The following is an 18969-nucleotide window of genomic DNA, read 5'->3' on the forward strand; positions in this document are numbered from 1 at the left end:
TCTCCCAGTCTCTTCCTCTCTCAGGAGAGAGCTGGGTTGTATGGCAAAACACAGAGCTTGGGTGCTCAAACATGCAGTCCTTTGTGTTGTTGTTGTTTTGCAGTAAATAAAGTAGTTGTGAAACTACAGGACTGCCTTTTCCCTTTGTTGCTGTACAAGGGGAAATTGGTATGCTTCCTCATGAGAGGCTGCCCATTTGTCCGACCGTCCTGGACTGAGAGGAGGAGGAAGATTCCTGAACGGCAGCCAGGGATGATCACGAAGCTTCGCCTTTGCAGGATGTTCGGGAGGCTGGCTGGAGGCTGGCACAGCTCCCGGGCTGGTGACGTTTCAACATGCCCTGGTGCATCTGTGGCAGCACAAACAGATGACTCCATCAGCCCCAGCTGCAACTAAACATGTCTCTCCTGTATCGGCTTCTATTGGAGGTGCTGAAATCTTCCAACAGTTTGACTTCAGCCCTGAAGGAGATTCTCCATTGTATGCCAAGTGACCTAGGGTTGCCCGATTTCAAAAAGTAAAAGCCAGGACACCCCGAATGTTGTTGGACAATTCCACCTTTGAAATCCTGGTAATGTCCGACGGGAGAAACCTATGATGGATGGTTATGAATTTCTGCACGGCATGGAGAGAGTGGATTGAGAGAACTCCAGTCGCCCACTCGACCGCTTCAGCTTCGGGTGCCACATAATACCTGCTCCACAGTATGGGGCCAAAATAGCGTCCGGCACTCTTCTTAGCTGCGTCACTGCTGTCCGTGCCGGTAAAAACCTCTTCCAGCCTCTTTGTCTCTCTTAGCAGAGTTTACACAGCAGGGAAAGCTGTTGCTTGTGTGGGTAATAACTCAGACTGCAAAGCAGGCTTTTCTCTTATCTCCAATAGCCTTTAATGAGTAGAATAACAACATAAATCAGCCCGGTGAATTGGCCGGCATCCTCTCCGCTTCTCCGGCAAAAGCGAAAGAAAAACACACACAGAGAAACACTCCCCTATGTGAACATAGCCACGCCTCCGAATGTGAGACGTCACTCAGAACAGTTTAACCCTGTAAGTTCTGATTCTCCTCACACACAGTTGCAAGACCTCAATTGTTTAGTATGGCAGCACAGACCCTTTGGAACTCCCTGCCTCTTGAGATCAAGCAGGCGCCTCCCTCCCACCTTTTTGGGGAACCTGCTAAAAACATGCCTGTGCAGGTGCTTAGAAAGTTGAGGTGAATATTAGCATTTTAACTTTTGCATGTTTCAAAGTACTGCTGGACATTATTTATGATTTCAGTGTATCTTTTTGTAAACTGCCTTGAGAGTTTTGTTCACAATCAAACGATATATACATTTTATGTAATAAATAAATAAATGATCACTAAACTTACTTTTTCAAAACATCCCACAAAATACCCAGTTCCCCATGAGTCCGTTAGGCCAGTTTATATGCATTCTTTTGCAATGTTAACTTAATCGGAGTTACTGAAAACCAGACTTTCTCAATCCATTCAGATATACGAAAGAGATTGGCTTCTCTCTCCTCAATGGGTAGCTATCACAAACTCAGCTGCAAAGTGGACTGTGAAGCCTCCTGCCTGATGTCAAGTGGCAGGGAGTTCCAAAGTACACTTGCTGCCACACCAAAACATCAGTGTTTTAAGTTGGAGGTTCCTACAGGGCAGGGCAGTTAATTAAAATCCAATTAACAGGATAACCTGTACTGAAGGGAAGATCGGGGGCCAGTGGAAAAATACAGGCTAAGCTTCTTTTCCAAGCCAGGGACTCACCTGGGATCATAGCTGTCAACCTTCCCTTTTTTTGCGGGAAATTCCCTTATTCCAGCGCCATTTCCTGCTGCTTCCTGCTGCCATCCTGGATTGTTAGATATCCCATAGACCAGGGGTCGGCAACATGCGGCTCCGGAGCCGCATGCGGCTCTTTAACGCCTTTGCCGCGGCTCCGGGGTGGAGGCGAGGGGAGGAGGCGCATTTTCCTTTGTTCCCGTGCAGTCGCTGTCATCTGTGAGGCGGCGGCGGAGAGCAGAAGGCAGCGCCACTCTCCTCGCGAGTTGGGCGCAGGGCAGCGGCAGCAGGAAGGCTCCCCAAGGGCCGAGCGGCACGCGCCCGCCTTCCCCGTGAGCCATTGTTTTTAGTGCGCCTCCTTTCACTCATTGTTGCCCCGCGCGGTGAAGCGACCCCGGGTTGGGAGCCGCCAGGATCTCTGGAGCGAGTCCTCTTTCGGGGGTTGTGGGGGCTCCCAGCAGCAGCAGCTCCCGGCGGGAGCTCCTGCAGGGTGCGCAAGGCTTGCAGACACTCGCCCGAAGCACGGGGAGCCCTCCGGAGGGCTCCCTGTGCTTCGGGCAACAGGCTGCCGCCCCAAGCCTCGCGCGCCCGACGGGAGCTCCTGCCGGGCGCGCAAGGCATGCAGACACTCGCCCGAAGCACGGGGAGCCCTCCGGAGGGCTCCCTGTGCTTCGGGCAACAGGCTGCCGCCCCAAGCCTCGCGCGCCCGACGGGAGCTCCTGCCGGGCGCGCAAGGCTTGCAGACACTCGCCCGAAGCACGGGGAGCCCTCCGGAGGGCTCCCTGTGCTTCGGGCAACAGGCTGCCGCCCCAAGCCTCACGCGCCCGACGGGAGCTCCTGCCGGGCGCGCAAGGCTTGCAGACACTCGCCCGAAGCACGGGGAGCCCTCCGGAGGGCTCCCTGTGCTTCAGGCGGCAGGCTGCCGCCCCAAGCCTCGCGCGCCCGACGGGAGCTCCTGCCGGGCGCGCAAGGCTTGCAGACACTCGCCCGAAGCACGGGGAGCCCTCCGGAGGGCTCCCTGTGCTTCGGGCGGCAGGCTGCCGCCCCAAGCCTCGCGCGCCCGACGGGAGCTCCTGCCGGGCGCGCAAGGCTTGCAGACACTCGCCTGAAGCACGGGGAGCCCTCCGGAGGGCTCCCTGTGCTTCGGGCAACAGGCTGCCGCCCCAAGCCTCGCGCGCCTGGCGGGAGCTCCCGCCAGGCGCGCAAGGCTTGCGGACACTCGCTGGGGCTGCAGGCTGCTGCCCGCAAGCCTTGTGAGCCTGTGGGAACTCCCGCCGGGCTTGCAAGGCTTGCGGATAGCTTCCTGAAGCCTGGAGAGCGAGAGGGGTCGGTGCGCACCGATGCCTCTCGCTCTCCAGGCTTCAGCGAAAGCCTGCATTCGCACCATAGGACGCACACAGATTTCCCCTTCATTTTTGGAGGGGAAAAGTGCGTCCTATGGAGCGAAAAATACGGTATATAGCATGTCTTTGTTGCTGGCTGATTTGCTGCTATTGTTTTGCAATTTGCAGCTACTGTTTTGAAGGGGAGTGAAGAACACACACTCAAAAAAAGGTAACTTGTTAATATAACGTTTATTTCTATGAGGAGGAGTAATTCTGAGGGGTCAAACAAAAAATAATTAAAAAGTGTCAAAAAAGTTATTTTTATAATGACGAGGATAACATTGGGCTAAGAAACCATGTATGCAGTGTTATATTTGTTTTAAATGTCGCAATGGTTTTGCGGCTCCCAGTTGTTGTTTTTTCTTCGGAAACGGGTCCAAGTGGCTCTTTTTGTCTTAAAGGTTGCAGACCCCTGCCATAGACTGTCCCCGGGACAGGTGAGGCTGCTGATCCCTTATCTTCGAGGCTGCTGATCCCTTATTTTCAAATCTGAAAGTTGACAGCTATGCCTGGGATAGAGGTGTTAACATGACAAAAGAACTTGATGGCCCATCTGAGAACCTGGTCCTGGGTCCTGGTCCATGGACAGAGCTTGCCATGATGATGGGTGTACACAAATTAATAATAATAATAATAATAATAATAATAATAATAATAATAATACCATCACCATTGGCCATGGTGTCCTCTGTCTAAGTTTGGGGTGGGTGACGCCGCTTTGTGGTGCTCCTGGTCCTTTGTGGATGAGCATCTCCACAGGGTGATGTTTTGGAAAGTGCTCTTTGACCCATGGAGCCTTCAATGTGGGTTCCTTGGGGTTTGATTTTATCCCCTAAGAAACATGAAACCACTAGGTGGGGTTATCCAGAGATCTGGGGCACGTTGTCAGCAACTTGCTGGTGACACTCAGTTCTCCTTCTCCTTGACATCTGCAGGTCAGGCGGTCAATGCTCTGGAGCAGTGTTTTGCCTCGATAATGGACTGGATAAGAGCCAACAAACTGAAGCGACAACCTTTGTAGGTTTACAAGAAGTTTTGTGAGGAGTATTATTGGAATCATTGCAAAAATGGATAAGGGGGAGGATGATTAGTTAATAAATTTAAAGGTAATATAAAGTTAAGAAATGCATAAGAAGTGATTAAAACGGTGGATCATCAGAGGTGCTGATGGAAGTCCAAAAAGGTTGTGGTACGTATTATAATTTATATGTTAAAATCAATAAAAAATATTAAGACTGATGCCCTGTTAGTGGGTGGTTTCCCACACCAGATGGGTGGGAGATCTCCTGCTCTTGACGGGGTTACCCTTCACCTGAAGGAACAGGTTTGTAGCCTGGAGGGACTCCTGGATCCTTTGCTGCTGCTCGAGGCTCAGGTGGTCGCAGTGGGTTGCAATGCCTTCCATCAGCTTTTGCCGGTGGCCCAGCTGCACCCCTATCTAGACAGGGATAGCCTGTATTCTTTCATCTATACTCTGGTAACCTGTAGGTTAGATTACCACAATGCCTTATATGTAGGGCTGCCTCTGAAGACTGTTCAAAAACTTCAGTTGGTGCAGAATTCGGTGGCCAGGTTGCTCACTTGAGTAAAATGGTTTGAACATATTACACTGATCTTTGCCCGACTTCAGAGGCCGCGCAGTTTCTGGGCCAACTTCAGAGTGCTGGTTTTGACCTATAAAGCCTTAAATGGCTCAAGACTGCCATACCTCAAGGCCCACCTCTCTCCATATGAACCAACCCAGACCCTGTGATCAGCCTTTGAAGCCCCACTGGGCTCCCCAAAACCTGTCAGGAATGTACAGGATTCTCAACAACTTGGTGCCAGTCTGCCCATGAGATCCTTACCCCACATGTGCCCAGTTGACTGCTTCAATCAGTGAAAACGCACTACCACAGGTGACACATAACACCAATTCCACCCGGTAGTTTATTATTTTATATATTATTTGTTAAATTTCTATGTCGTCCTTCATCTGAGGATCACATGGTGGTTTGCAATATAAAACCACCAAAATACATACCATAATAATCACAATAAAAACACCCCCTCCCCCACTACTCACACATTTAAAAAGCCATAGGATGTTAATCAACTAGAGAAGAGAAATATTCTGGCCTGGTGCCTAAATATATTTAATCAAGATGACAGGTGAAGAGCATTCCACATACAAGAAGCCACCACTGAAAAGCCTGTTCTTGTGTTGCCACCCTCCGGATGTCTCACAAACTAATACTAAATGATAAATATTTTCTTTTTATGCATTATCTAAAAACCAATATGCAAAACTATACCGTTTCCCCTCTCAGAAATGCCGAGTTGCTAATTCAGTTGAGTAAATCATCACGATTGCTAATAGCATAATGTAGAAAGGCCTGTTGTCTTTGTCCATGGAGTTTTGAAGACAGGAGTGCCTGGCGTGCTCTGATCCATGGGGTCACGAAGAGTCGGACACCACTAAATGACTAAACAACACAAGAAAGGCCAGCAAAATATGGGGAAGCCCCCTAGCTCCACACCAAACCACCTGCTTGCCATGCAGATTGTCCCAGGGTGAAACCTTGGCTCCTTCTGTCCTCACTATGATAGTCAGCATATTATAGTCGACAGAAAGAGATAACAGAACCAGTCTAAACCAGCTGCACTCAGCTTCTCATGAAGGAATAACCCAAACATCAGGAACCTTTTGCTTCTTGTTTCTCAAACACAGAGAAGCTTCGAGAACCATCTTGAATTCACCAGAATGTTTAGAATAACCTTTGTGGGAAAACCAGAAGCATTTTTACTAGGACTTTTAGGTGCAGAAATACCAATGGATCAGAAAAGATTATTTATGTATGCAACGACAGCAGCGCAGATACTTATAGCCCAGAGATGGAAGAAAGAAAAAGTCGCTACTAAAGAAGAATGCTTAATGAAGATGATGGACTATGTTGAAATGGCGAAAATGACCAGGAGGATCAGAAATCCAGAAGACAAGAACTTTAATAAGGGATGGGGGAAAGCTATTTTGGAGAACAACTAAAAACATTGGCAGGATTGTTATAACACTCATATTGTAGCAAGAATTATGGTAAGAACAGTGTTTTAAGAAAAAAAATGGAAGACCTTATAAGATGTATAAAGAGCAATTAGGTTCTTTTAGATCTGTTTAGGTGTTTAACATAGATGAAACGTAGGCTACTCCAGGAGAGCACAACACAACAGACAACCAATATTGGATTTCCTCTATAGTACTACTTTATTGATTACCATGGAATACATTTAACAAGACAGGGGAACATGCATTCAGTCACTCTCTCTCTCTCTCTCTCTCACACACACACACACTAAAATTGGAGAGTCTTGCCTTGTATACTTTCCTTGTTGTTCATCTGAATCTTCGCATTCTTTCGTCCTTGGCATGTTCTTGGTATTTTACAACTCTTATTATTTGAAACTGATGTTGTGTAGCTTTTGGCATATCACAACTCTTACTGTTCAAAACTGATGTTGTATAGCTGGTCTTCATGCCTCCTTGCATGTACCATTCCCAATATACTGCTTTGGCCAGAACATGCACATTCCATTAGCTCTTTGACCAACGCCGTTCACTGATAGTTCATCAACTGCATCCATTTTGTGGTGTTCTTCAGCCATCTTAGGCCCATACAAACCATGCCATTCATTACATATTCCCCCTCTTGATGTGTAAATTTATTTATATTTCACTTTAAAATCAATATGCAAATATTCTAAGACAGAATTCAACCGTGTCTGCAGATTCTTTAAGCATTTAAGCAAAATGCATATCCAATTACACTGAATACTATCAACAGAATAATCACAATAGGGTGTTTCAATAGATGTAAGAAAGCAGACGTCTTTGGAGAATAGCCTTTAAATATCTCTCACAAATGATATTCAGTAAAGCTAGATTCTTCATCAGCAATTTGTTGAAATTTTCCATTTTCATATTGTATTTTTAGAAATGCCTTTTTTGTATTCTAAGCATGTTGTTTCAAGTGTTTTCGTATTTGATCATTATGCAAAAACAATGTCATTAACTTCTGATAGTCTGGTCCTATAGAAATATCAAAACTGTGTAGGTTTAATGGCAAATACACAGAATCCTTAATCGTTTCCGACACAATATTTCCAGTTCTCAAATTTTGCACATAGGTTATGTAGATTTCCCAACATCACTACAGGTTACATTTGCATTCCTGATGTTTATCAATTCCAGTGAGAGTTCCATCTGACCACAATTCAGGGTCCACAGTAGTAACACGTAAGCATCCAATCCCAGTATCTTGAATAAAAGTATCATTACTCATCTTTTGTAATTGACAGATTCCATCACTAACATCAAACACACAATGTTCACTTTGTCCAAAATGTGGTGGGCAGACATATCCTTTCCCCCATTTTTCACACCTAGAGATTTCAGTCATAACATTATCCTTATGATTCAAAACATTAGAACATAACAACTTATGAGAAAGAAAATAAGGAACCCAAAATCTATCATTAACAATCATAGGTAAAGGCGTAACATCGCACATCATAGATATTGTGGTATTCTACTATGTTCAAGTGATGATAATTCTACTTTCCATACATCATTAATCAGATAATCAGTTAATCTAAACCACTCAGAATAATCCTTATGCAGTATACTTTCAAGATTTCCTTTAAAAAATATATATATTAGAAATTTCAACACAATAGTTTCAACAAAAACACATCATCCACATTGTCCCCCCCTCCATTCCCCCTCTAAACAGAAGACCCCCCTCGCACCCCACCCCCAGACTTCCCTCAGCTCCTTTCACTGGTTTCTCAACACATATTTCTATCTGCATGTTATAAAATTGTAAAAATCCACAAATTATCTATCTATATATTACAATAAAGAGTTTGTGAATATTTATTCAAAACCTGCCAAAGAGTCCAGTTCATTTTGTTGTTTCTTCAAATATTTCATAAAAGGTTCCCATTCGTCTTTGAAATCACAATTATCCTTGTCACGTAGTTTGTGTGTCAATTTTGCCAATTCCGCATAGTCCATCGGTTTTTCTTGCCACAGTTCTTTCGTCAGGATTTCCTCATTCTTCCACCCTTGTGCTATGAAGACTCTTGCTGCTGTTGTCGCATACATAAAAATATTTTTTAATTTCTTTGGCAGGTCTTTCCCCTCAATCCCTAATAAGAAAGCTTCAGGCTTTTTCACAAATGTTGAATGGAACGTTTTCATTATATATCATTTCCCAAAACATTTTAATTTTACTGCAATCCTGGGCTGGGCTGGATGAATCCCAAACTGGAATTAAGATTGCTGGAAGAAATACCAACAACCTCAGATATGCAGATGACACAACCTTGATGGCGGAAAGTGAGGATGAATTAAAGAACCTTTTAATGAGGGTGAAAGAGCAGATCACAAAATATGGTCTGAGGCTCAACATCAAAAAAACAAAGATCATGGCCACTGGGCCCATCACCTCCTGGCAAATAGAAGGGGAAGAAATGGAGGCAGTGAGAGATTTTACTTTCTTGGGCTCCATGATCACTGCAGATGGTGACAGCAGTCACGAAATTAACAGACGCCTGCTTCTTGGGGGGAAAGCAATGACAAACCTAGACAGCATCTTAAAAAGCAGAGACATCACCTTGCCAACAAAGGTCCGTATAGTTCAAGCCATGGTTTTCCCAGTAGTGATCAATGGAAGTGAGAGCTGGACCATAAAGAAGGCTGATCACCGAAGAATTGATGCTTTTGAATTATGGTGCTGGAGGAGACTCTTGAGAGTCCCATGGACTGCAAGAAGATCAAACCAATCCATTCTTAAGGAAATCAGCCCTGAGCGCTCACTAGAAGGACAGATCCTGAAGCTGAGGCTCCAAGACTTTGGCCACCTCATGAGAAGAGAAGTCTCCCTGGAAAAGCCCCTGATCTTGGGAAAGATGGAAGGCACAAGGAGAAGGGGATGACAGAGGAGGAGATGGTGGGACAGTGTTCTCGAAGCTACAAACATGAGTTTGGCCAAACTGCGGGAAGCAGTGGAAGACAGGAATGCCTGGCATGCTCTAGTCCATGGGTTCACAAAGCGTCGGACACGACTAAACGATAACAACAACAACAACAACAACAACATGGTATATTTGCAAACCATTTGTAGTCATTGTTTAGCAGAGAGATAGGCTTGTAGTTTTTTGTTGTTTAGTCGTGTCCAATCAGATCAATACTTTCTGTACTAAGAAATGCAAACTGACAAGTCTGACTCTATAGATATTCCCCTGGCTCTATATTCTCCTCACAGATGATCAGAGCCATTCTCCCTCCATCCAACCCTCTCTCCCATCTCAAATCCAGCCCTCTCCAACTCTCTCCCTTTTATTGTCCTGCCCAAAGTCCTGGCTCCATCCCCTTCCCTCTGTCAAGGTAGCCAATCAGAGAGGCTCTGGCCCTCTGGTGGAATTCTCAGGCACTGCATCCCCAGACTCTGTTGTCCATCAAACCCCCGTCTTATATTGGTGCATTTGGTTCTTCCTGCCTAAGTGCAAAGCTTTACTTTTCTCCCTACTGAAATTCATTTTGTGAGCTTGGGCCCGGTTCTCCAATCCATTAAGGTCATTTTGAATCCCAATTCTGTCTTTTGTGGCATTAGCTGCTTCTCCCAGTTTGGTTCACCTGAAAATTTCATCAGCATCCCCTGAATTCCTCCACCCAATTTTTTTATAAAGAAGTTGAGCAACAATGGGCCCAGGACAGAATCATGTGGCATCTCACTTGTCACTTCATCCCAGGATGGCGAAGAACCATTACTGAAATCCTCGGATGAAGGGCAGAACATGAGGTTTATAAATAATAAAAAGGATATCAACAAGTTGAAACATGTACAGAGGATGGCAGCCAAGAATCTATTGATTTATTGATTGATTTGATTGAATTTGTATACCACCCTAATCCCATAGGTCTCAGAATGATCACAACATAAAATCACACTATAAAAACACAAAATACACAATAAAACTATAAATAATGGAAGATAGAGCAAACCTTTTTTTCTTCCTGCTCCAGAGGGTAGGACATCAACCAATGACTTCAAGTTAAAAGAACAGAGGTTTCTGACTAAACATGAGGTAGAACTTTTGACAGCAAAAGCTGTTAGTGGAATGGACTCCCTTGGAAGGTGCTGGGATCTCCATCCTTTGAGGTTTTATGAAGTTGGATGGTCACCTGTCATGGATGCTTTAGCTGCGATGCCTGCTTCACATGGCGTGGACTAGATTACACCAGAGCTCACTTCCAACTCCACAATTCTACGATCCTATGATTCTCCTCACTATGAGTTTTTTTATGAGAAGTGAGATTGGATCTCTGACTGAAGCTCTTTCCACATTCCATGCACTGATATGGTTTCTTGCCTGTATGAATTCTTTGATGGGAAGTGAGACTGTGGCTCTGACTAAAGCTCTTTCCGCATTCCACACACTCATACGGTTTCTCCCCTGTATGAATTCTTTGATGAGATATGAGAGAGTCCTTTGTACTGAAGTTCTTTCCACATTCCATGCACTGATAGGGTTTCTCCCCTGTATGAATTCTCTGATGGGAAGTGAGAAAGGAGCTCTCCCTGAAGCTCTTTCCACATTCAAAGCACTGATAGGGTTTCTCCCCTGTATGAATTCTTTGATGGGAAGTGAGATTGGACCTCTGACTGAAGCTCTTTCCACATTCCACACACTGATAGGGTTTCTCCCCCATATGAATTCTTTGATGGGAAGTGAGACTGCAGCTCTGACTAAAGCTCTTTCCACATTCCACACACTGATACGGTTTCTCCCCTGTATGAATTCTTTGATGAGATATGAGAGAGTCCTTTGTACTGAAGCTCTTTCCACATTCCATGCACTGATAGGGTTTCTCCCCTGTATGAATTCTGTGATGGGAAGTAAGATGTGAGCTCTGACTAAAGCTCTTTCCACATTCCACACACTGATAGGGTTTCTCCCCTGTATGAATTCTTTGATGAGATATGAGAGAGTCTTTTGTACTGAAGCTCTTTCCACATTCCATGCACTGATAGGGTTTCTCCCCTGTATGAATTCTGTGATGGGAAGTGAGAGAGGAGCTATCCATGAAGCTCTTTCCACATTCCATGCACTGATAGGGTTTCTCCCCTGTATGAATTCTTTGATGGGAAGTGAGATGGGAGCTCTTCCTGAAGCTCTTTCCACATTCAAAGCACTGATAGGGTTTCTCCCCAGTATGAATTCTGTGATGGGAAGTGAGAGAGGAGCACTGACTGAAGCTCTTTCCACATTCCACACACTGATAGGGTTTCTCCCCCGTATGAATTCTTTGATGGCAAGTGAGATTGGAGCTCTGACTGAAGCTCTTTCCACATTCCACACACTCATAGGGTTTCTCCCCAGTATGAATTCTTTGATGGGAAGTGAGAGAGGAGCACTGGCTGAAGCTCTTTCCACATTCCATGCACTGGTAGGGTTTCTTTCTAATGAGATTTATTTGGTGGGAAATGGAATGGGAGCTCTGATTGCAGCTCTCTCCACACTCCAAATTTTTATGTGGCTTCTCCTCTCTGGGGATTTTCTCATGGTCACCCTTGTTCTTGATTTCCAATTTTTCACAATCTGCAATGGAAACAAATGAATCTAAAAATACTATCATGGAATATAAAAGGATTGAATGATAAAAAGAAAAGAAACAAGGTAGAACGCATAGTGGAAAAACAGAATTTAGATATAGCATGTATCCGAGAGACGCATATAAATAAAAAACACACAAGAGTGTTGATAAATCCAAAACTAGGGTCAGAATTTATAATAGCAGACAAAAAAAAAAAAAGAAAAAGAAAAAAAGAGGTATGGTGATATACGTAAAACCTAACTTGGAGCCAAAGCTAATATATAAAGATGCAAATGGAAGGATAGTAATAATTAAGATAAAAATCACAAGGGGAATCTTTTATGATAATTGGGATATATGCCCCAAATGAAAAAAGAGCAAAATTTTATAAAGGTTTAGAAGAGATACTGATACAGTATATAGGAGAGAAACTAATACTGATGGGAGACCTGAATGGGGTATGTAATCCAGAACTGGATAGATCTGCAGGATGGAATAAAGGAAAGGGGGGGGGACTTCTGTGCCGTTTCATAGCTATGATAGAACACCTAGATTTAATTGATAGTTGGAGACATAAATACCCAAACAAAAAAGCTTATACATATTTCTCTGAGTCAAACAAATCGGCCAGTAGAACTGATGCCATTTGGATCTCCAAGGATTTAGTAGAACAAATTGAAGCAGTGGAAATCCAGTCAAAAACACTTTAAGACCATAACTCAATGCTACTAAAACTGAGAGGGAAAGGGAGGGAAGGGCCGAAAAGATGGAGATTAGATGAATCCCTTCTAAATGATGAAAAAATAATTTCAAGAGGTGAGAAAGTTGTCAGGGAACCGCCATCGGCTCAGGGGCGAGAGGAGAAAAGCTGGATGGATTACAAGGAGCCCCCAAAGATTGTGGGAAGCAGCACTTCCTCAGAGGAGGAAGGTAGCCACGCCTCTAGTGGAGAGGAGATGCAGGGCTCGGAGGAGGCGAGGCGGTGCCAGGACACCTTGCCTGAGCAAAGCGGGGAAGAGAGAGGTCCCCCGTTACCCACACCTTCCTTGTGCAGTAGGCTTCTGCGCAGAGAGGGGAGGCGCAGACTGGGCATCAAGAAACTACTCTGCTGGGGAAGGTTTAGGGACCACCCACTCTCAGATCATGCCAGTGAATGAGCAAGACACGGAATAGAGGCGCTCTGCATTCTAACGGTTTTTTATCATCAATAAGAAACTTTTAAAACAGACTATTGAAGCATATTGCCTTATTGCTCTCGAGCAACCAACCGATACCTCTAACAAAAGTGTTAAAAGGAATTCTTTGAGAGCAACAATAATAAGGGAACTGAGAAAGTGGTGGCATGGGACACATGTAAGGCCGTCATCAGGGGTTATATTACCCAACAGAGCACAATTCAAAAAAGGAAAAGAGAAAAAAATAAAGCAGATTTACTGGAGGAAATAAAAAAGAAAGAAAAGGAGCTGACCAAGGACCTTAGTAATGAACAAATCTCTAAAGAAATCAAATTATTAAGAGCAGAATACGCCTCTATATTAGAACAAGAAATTGATTGTAACTTAAACATCTTAAAAAGCAGAAACTTTGAAAATGCCAATAAACCAGGGAAACTACTGGCTTGGCAGATCAAGAAAAAGACAAATCAAAAGATTAATAAATAGATTTATTATCCAAACGTATCCATTCTTAAGGAAATCAGCCCGGAGTTCTCACTGGAAGGACAGATCGTGAAGCTGAGGCTCCAATACTTTGGCCACCTCATGAGAAGAGAAGACTGCTGGAGGAGACTCTTGAGAGTCCCATGGACTGCAAGAAGATCAAACCCATCCATTCTTAAGGAAATCAGCCCTGAGTACTCACTGGAAGGACAGATCCTTGCCAATCATGAGGCTCCAAGACTTTGGCCACCTCCTGAGAAGAGAAGACTCCCTGGAAGAGACCCTGATGCTGGGAAAGATGAAGGGCACAAGGAGAAGGGGACGACAGAGGACAGAGATGGTTGGACAGTGTTCTCGAAGCAACCAACATGAGTTTGACCAAACTGCAGGAGGCAGTGGAAGACAGGAGTGCCTGGCGTGCTCTGGTCCATGGGGTCACGAAGAGTCGGACACGACTAAACGACTAAACAATAACAACAAAAAATACTCACAGAGAGTATTGATATTATGAAAGGCATGAGACAAGGGCGTATCCTTTCCCCTCTCCTATTCATATTGGTGCTGGAAACCCTGCTAAATGAACTGAGGAAGGAAGGAAGAATAAAGGGATTTAAGACTGGGGAAAAACATAAAATTAGAGCCTATGTGGATGATGTGATATTAACAACTGAAGACCCCAAAGAAGGTATCCCATTAGCAATAGATTTAATTAATGAATTTGGAATATTGGCAGGTATTAAAATTAACAAAAAGAAAACCAACCTCTTAGTTAAAAATATGTGCTCAGATGAAAAACTGGAGTTACAGGAACTTACTAGTCTAGAGGTAAGGAAAAAAGTAAAATACTTGGGGATTTGGCTGTCAAATAAATGTATTCATCTATATCAAGATGATTATGTAAAGTTATGGAAGTTGATCAAGAGGCACCTGGAAATCTGGAGCAGGCTTCACCTCTCCTTTTGGGGTAAAATTTCTGTTATTTTGATCAGTCTTGCCAAAACTGATGTTCCTGTTTCAAACTATCCCAATTTTGGGAGGTATGAATTGTTTTAAAAACTGGAGAAGGGACATTGCGAGATTTATTTGGTGTGGCAAAAAACCAAGAATTAAACATCAAATCTTAATAGACCAAGAGCAGAGAGGAGGATTTGCTCTACTGGATCTGGAATTGTATCGTGCTGCAGCTGGGCTAGTATGGATCAACGAGTGGATAGTTTTGAAAGATACAGATTTAGTTGACTTAGACAATCACTTTGGATGGCATGCTTATATGATATATGATAAAGTGAAGGTCCACATGGGTTTTTTGAATCATATTGTAAGAAAATCACTATATAAGATATGGAACAAATATAAAGATCTCTTAGAACCCAAAACCCCCTGGTGAACCTCCCCATTGGAAGCCATAGCCATTAAGAAAAAGAATATGCAAAGCGATTGGGCAACGTAGAGAATGATCCTGGAGGAAAATAACAACAAACTAAAGTTGAAAGAATTTGGTAAAATTAGAACATATTTAACAGATTGGCTGCAATATTTCCAATTAAACGAAAGATTTAGTTTAGATAATAAAAAAAGGATTTGCAAATGAAACTTCCAAATTTGAAAAAGGACTCCTTCAATCCAAGAACAAATATATTTTGAAAATGTACAACCTCCTCCTGGATTGTGAGGTAAAGGAGGAGAAAGTGAAAGAATCTATGATTCGCTGGGCACAAGATTTAGGCCACAATATATACATGAGTCAGTGGGAAAAACTGTGGAGAGTTGACATCAAATGTTTTGAAAATGTTATATAGACAGCACTTGACACCAGCAACACTAGCCAAAATATATAAGAACAGGTCAGACTTATGTTGGAGATGCAAAAAAAGAAATGGAACTTACATGCATATGTGGTGGGAATGTGACAAGATTAAAGATTTTTGGGATACCATCTGCAATGAGTTAAAGAAAATGTTTAAGATTTCATTCCCTAAAAAACCTGAGGCATTCCTATTAGGTCTTATGACACCAGAAATCCAAAAGAAATACAGACCACTATTCATGTATGCCTCAATTGCAGCAAGGATTTTAAGAGAAGAAAAAGGAAACACGACATCATCCCCTCAAACATTGAATGGCAAGCCACATTGATAGAGTACTTACAATTAGCAAGGAGAACGGGGTCAATAAGAGGAAATACAATAGAAGAAGTAAATAAGGATTGGTTAATAATTAAGGAATACCTCAGAGGGTACTGGAATAGTAAAGGTTTTCTGGCAGATATTGAAGGAGCCTTGTAATACAAAGTACATGTCAGATAAAGTTAAATTAAGTTAACAAAAAACAACGTTGTGTAACTGTGTAAATAACAGTTTATGTGAAAATTAGTACAATGGGTATAGTCGCAAGTTTCTTTTCTTTGCTGACTGAAATATGAAATATTACTATGTTTTTTACTCTATTCATACTTTGATTCCTTTTTCTTTTCTTTTCTTTTCTTTTCTTTTCTTCACCCCCTCTCCCTCGCTTTTTCCTTTTTGGACACACAGCTGTCCATGGAGGTGCAGGTCAATTCAGTGTCTAGGGCAGCTGTCTACCAGCTCCATTTGGTATGCAGGCTGAGACCAAATAACACCAGACCTGAAAGACCTACACTGGCTCCCAGTGCGTTTCCGAGCACAATTCAAAGTGTTGGTGCCGACCTTGAAAGCCCTAAACGGTCTTGGCCCAGTATACCCAAAGAAGCGTTTCCACCCCCATCGTTCAGCCCAGACACTGAGGTCCAGCTCCGAGGGCCTTCTGGTGGTTCCCTGCCAGAGAGAAGTGAGGTTACAGGGAACCAGGCAGAGGGCTTTCTTGGTAGTGGTGCCCGCCCTGTGGAGTGCCCTCCCATCAGATGTTAATGAAATAAACAACTATCAGACTTTTAGAAGACATCTGAAGCCAGCCCTGTTTAGGGAAGATTTTAATATTGGATGTTTCATCGTGGTTGTAATCTTGGAGCTGCTTGGAGCTGCCCAGAGTGGCTGGGGAAACCCAGTCAGATGGGCAGGGTATGAAAATTTTTTTTATTATTATTATTATTATTATTATTATTATTACTATTACTATTAGTATTACTATTATCACTATTTTTACTAGTATTATCTGAGATTCGAAAAGCCTGCCTGTTCTCTGGGATGGATTTTGTTTGGCCTAGTCATGGCAGCCCCTCCATCCCCAATGCCAGCTGTCTCTTTGGTTAACCCAAGATTGACAGGAGCAAAAACAGAAAACCTGACAGAGGTTACTTATCTTTCCCAACAACTCTGAAGCTGACATTTAAGATGGCCTGGGCAGCCCAGCCCAGCCCGATCATGGTATAAAAAGGCAGGACTGGACGAAGACTGTTCACAGAAAGAATCGTAATTTGTTGTTCAACCCAGCAGATTATACCCAGCCAGATAGGCGGGGTATAAATAATAAAGATGACGATGATGATGATGATGGGGGTGTTAGGATCCCACGGGTTGTAGGGGACACTGTTGAGCTCTGTGAAAATAGATGAGGCTCATCACAGAGGCATTTTTTGAATTTCCAGGCAGATAGGACGATTCCACAGGGAGCCTTACCAAGAGAGGCCACAATCCCACGATTCTCCTCCCCCCTGACGTCCATATGCAGAGCTCTCTGGTCAGGATCCAGCAACGCCCACTCCTCATCCGTGAAACGAACAGCAGCATCTTCCAAGCACACTGGACCCTGAAAGAAAAAGGGAAAAGTCCTCCTCTGAGACAGCAGAAATATGATCCGCTACAGAAAACTCGGTTGTGTGTGTGACATGAATGAGCCAGCTCCCAGGGAAGGAGCAGCCAGGGAGAGAGAGGGTTACACGGGAGTCAACTCCCCTCCCTTTGGAATGGAAACTGAAAACAAGAGTTCAGAGAGTCAGCCTGCAGCCTGCCTGAGGGTCAGTGGAGAACAAAACACAACAGTTAGAAAAGAAAGCAATTTAGAGAGCAGGAAAGACCATGGAAGTTTGGCTGCTTCTGGGCTCACTGGAAGCCCCCTCCTTAGAAGAGACATCTTTGTTTATGGAAGGATGGCCATGCTTGCCGCTCCGATGAACTTCGTTTGTTTTGCAACAAATCTTGCTTTTAATCAAGTACTCTCGTTATCGATTACAGATAGATAGCCGTGTTGGTCTGCCATAGTCAAAACAAAAAAAAATTCCTTCCAGTAGCACCTTAAAGACCAACTAAGTTAGTTCTTGGTATGAGCTTTCGTGTGCATGCACACTTCTTCAAATACAAGAAGGTGTATCTGAAGAAGTGTGCATGCACACAAAAGCTCATACCAAGAACTAACTTAGTTGGTCTTTAAGGTGCTACTGGAAGGAATCTCGTTATCGAGACTCTCTTACACTATGGGTATTCGACTTTGTGCAAATAGGTGGAACTCCACCTTGTGGTTTTCGAATCATTCTGCCTACCCAAGCATTCCAGTTTGCCTGATGAAAGGATCCACTTTCTCCTCTCCTCGTGAGTTGTTCTGGGGAATTCCCTCCCAATGCCCTACAGCCAAGGGGTTCAGGGAGGCGTGGAGAGGGGGAGGGATGGGGGGCAGGCCCCATTTTGCAGCTGATGGGGCTGGTTAGGTGAATGCTGGACACTATTTGTTCTCATTTGTACACTTCTTAGAAATTTTAGCATTCAATGATCAACATAGAAATACAAGAAGCCTAGTCTGGATGGCCATCTGTCTTGGCCGAGACTCCTGCAATGCAGGGGGTGGGACTTGGTGACCCTTGGGGTCCCTTTCAACTCTAGGAGTCTATGAAAACAGCAATTACTGATGAATCGTAGTGGTGACGTTCAGAAGGCTGGTATAGCAGAGTTAAATAGGCAGGAAATCCCACAGTTCACAGCTGGAGTTAACTCTTTATCAGCAAGAACACGATATTCGCAGACTTGGCTGAGTTTCAGACCTAATGAGAACAGCAGCTCATTCCCTGAGCATCTTCCTCAATGAAATCAGTTGCAGAGAATGAAGGCCGCCGGCTCCCGACAGCTTTCTAAGTCCCCTCCTCTCTGGGGTTTCTGGCAAGTGATCGAACAGTGCGCCAGTGTGCAGCCTGCCTTTGCTCCTCCATTGTCAGACATCTCCTGGCTCTGAGAGACAAGCAGGGAGGGGGGCTTCTGGCAGAAGGAGAGGGAGCCCCCGGTGGCTCCTCCTTCTCCTGACTCACCTCAGCCTCTCGCCCTCCCTCTGCCCACTCGTCTCCTTCCTCTTCTGCCTCTGATTCTGCACTGCATTCTGCCACAGAGTCTCCCAGCCCACTAAGCCCTGTTACCATTCCAGCTTCTGACACCTCCTCTTCCCAGGCTTCTCCCTCTTCTCCCTCTGACCGCTCATCCTCCACTCCTTCGGCTCTGAGCCATCTTCCCTTCCTGGTTCCCCGGCTGCTTCCTCCCACCATTCCTCTGTGCCCAACCAGTCCATGACATTGCTCCATCCCTCGGCCTCTGTCCCCACAAGGCA

The 18969-nt window shown here is 44.3% G+C and overlaps 1 protein-coding gene across 1 annotated transcript in view; it reads right to left on the reverse strand.

The window, feature by feature from the left end:
• The window catches only part of LOC310843300 (uncharacterized protein), a gene marked incomplete at its 5' end in the record, with an annotated part of 210852 nt that continues 191883 nt past the window's right edge, over nt 1-18969 (reverse strand). The window contains 3 exons of the mRNA XM_083736398.1: nt 1-349; nt 10214-11811; nt 17061-17190. Of these exons, the coding sequence (XP_083592524.1) occupies nt 10457-11811; nt 17061-17190 (1485 nt within the window). The 3' untranslated portion in view covers nt 1-349; nt 10214-10456. The remainder of the gene's footprint in view (nt 350-10213; nt 11812-17060; nt 17191-18969) is intronic.

The sequence above is a fragment of the Podarcis gaigeae genome (genome assembly GCF_964106915.1).
Source record: "Podarcis gaigeae genome assembly, chromosome: 4".
NCBI classification, from domain to species: domain Eukaryota; kingdom Metazoa; phylum Chordata; class Lepidosauria; order Squamata; family Lacertidae; genus Podarcis; species Podarcis gaigeae.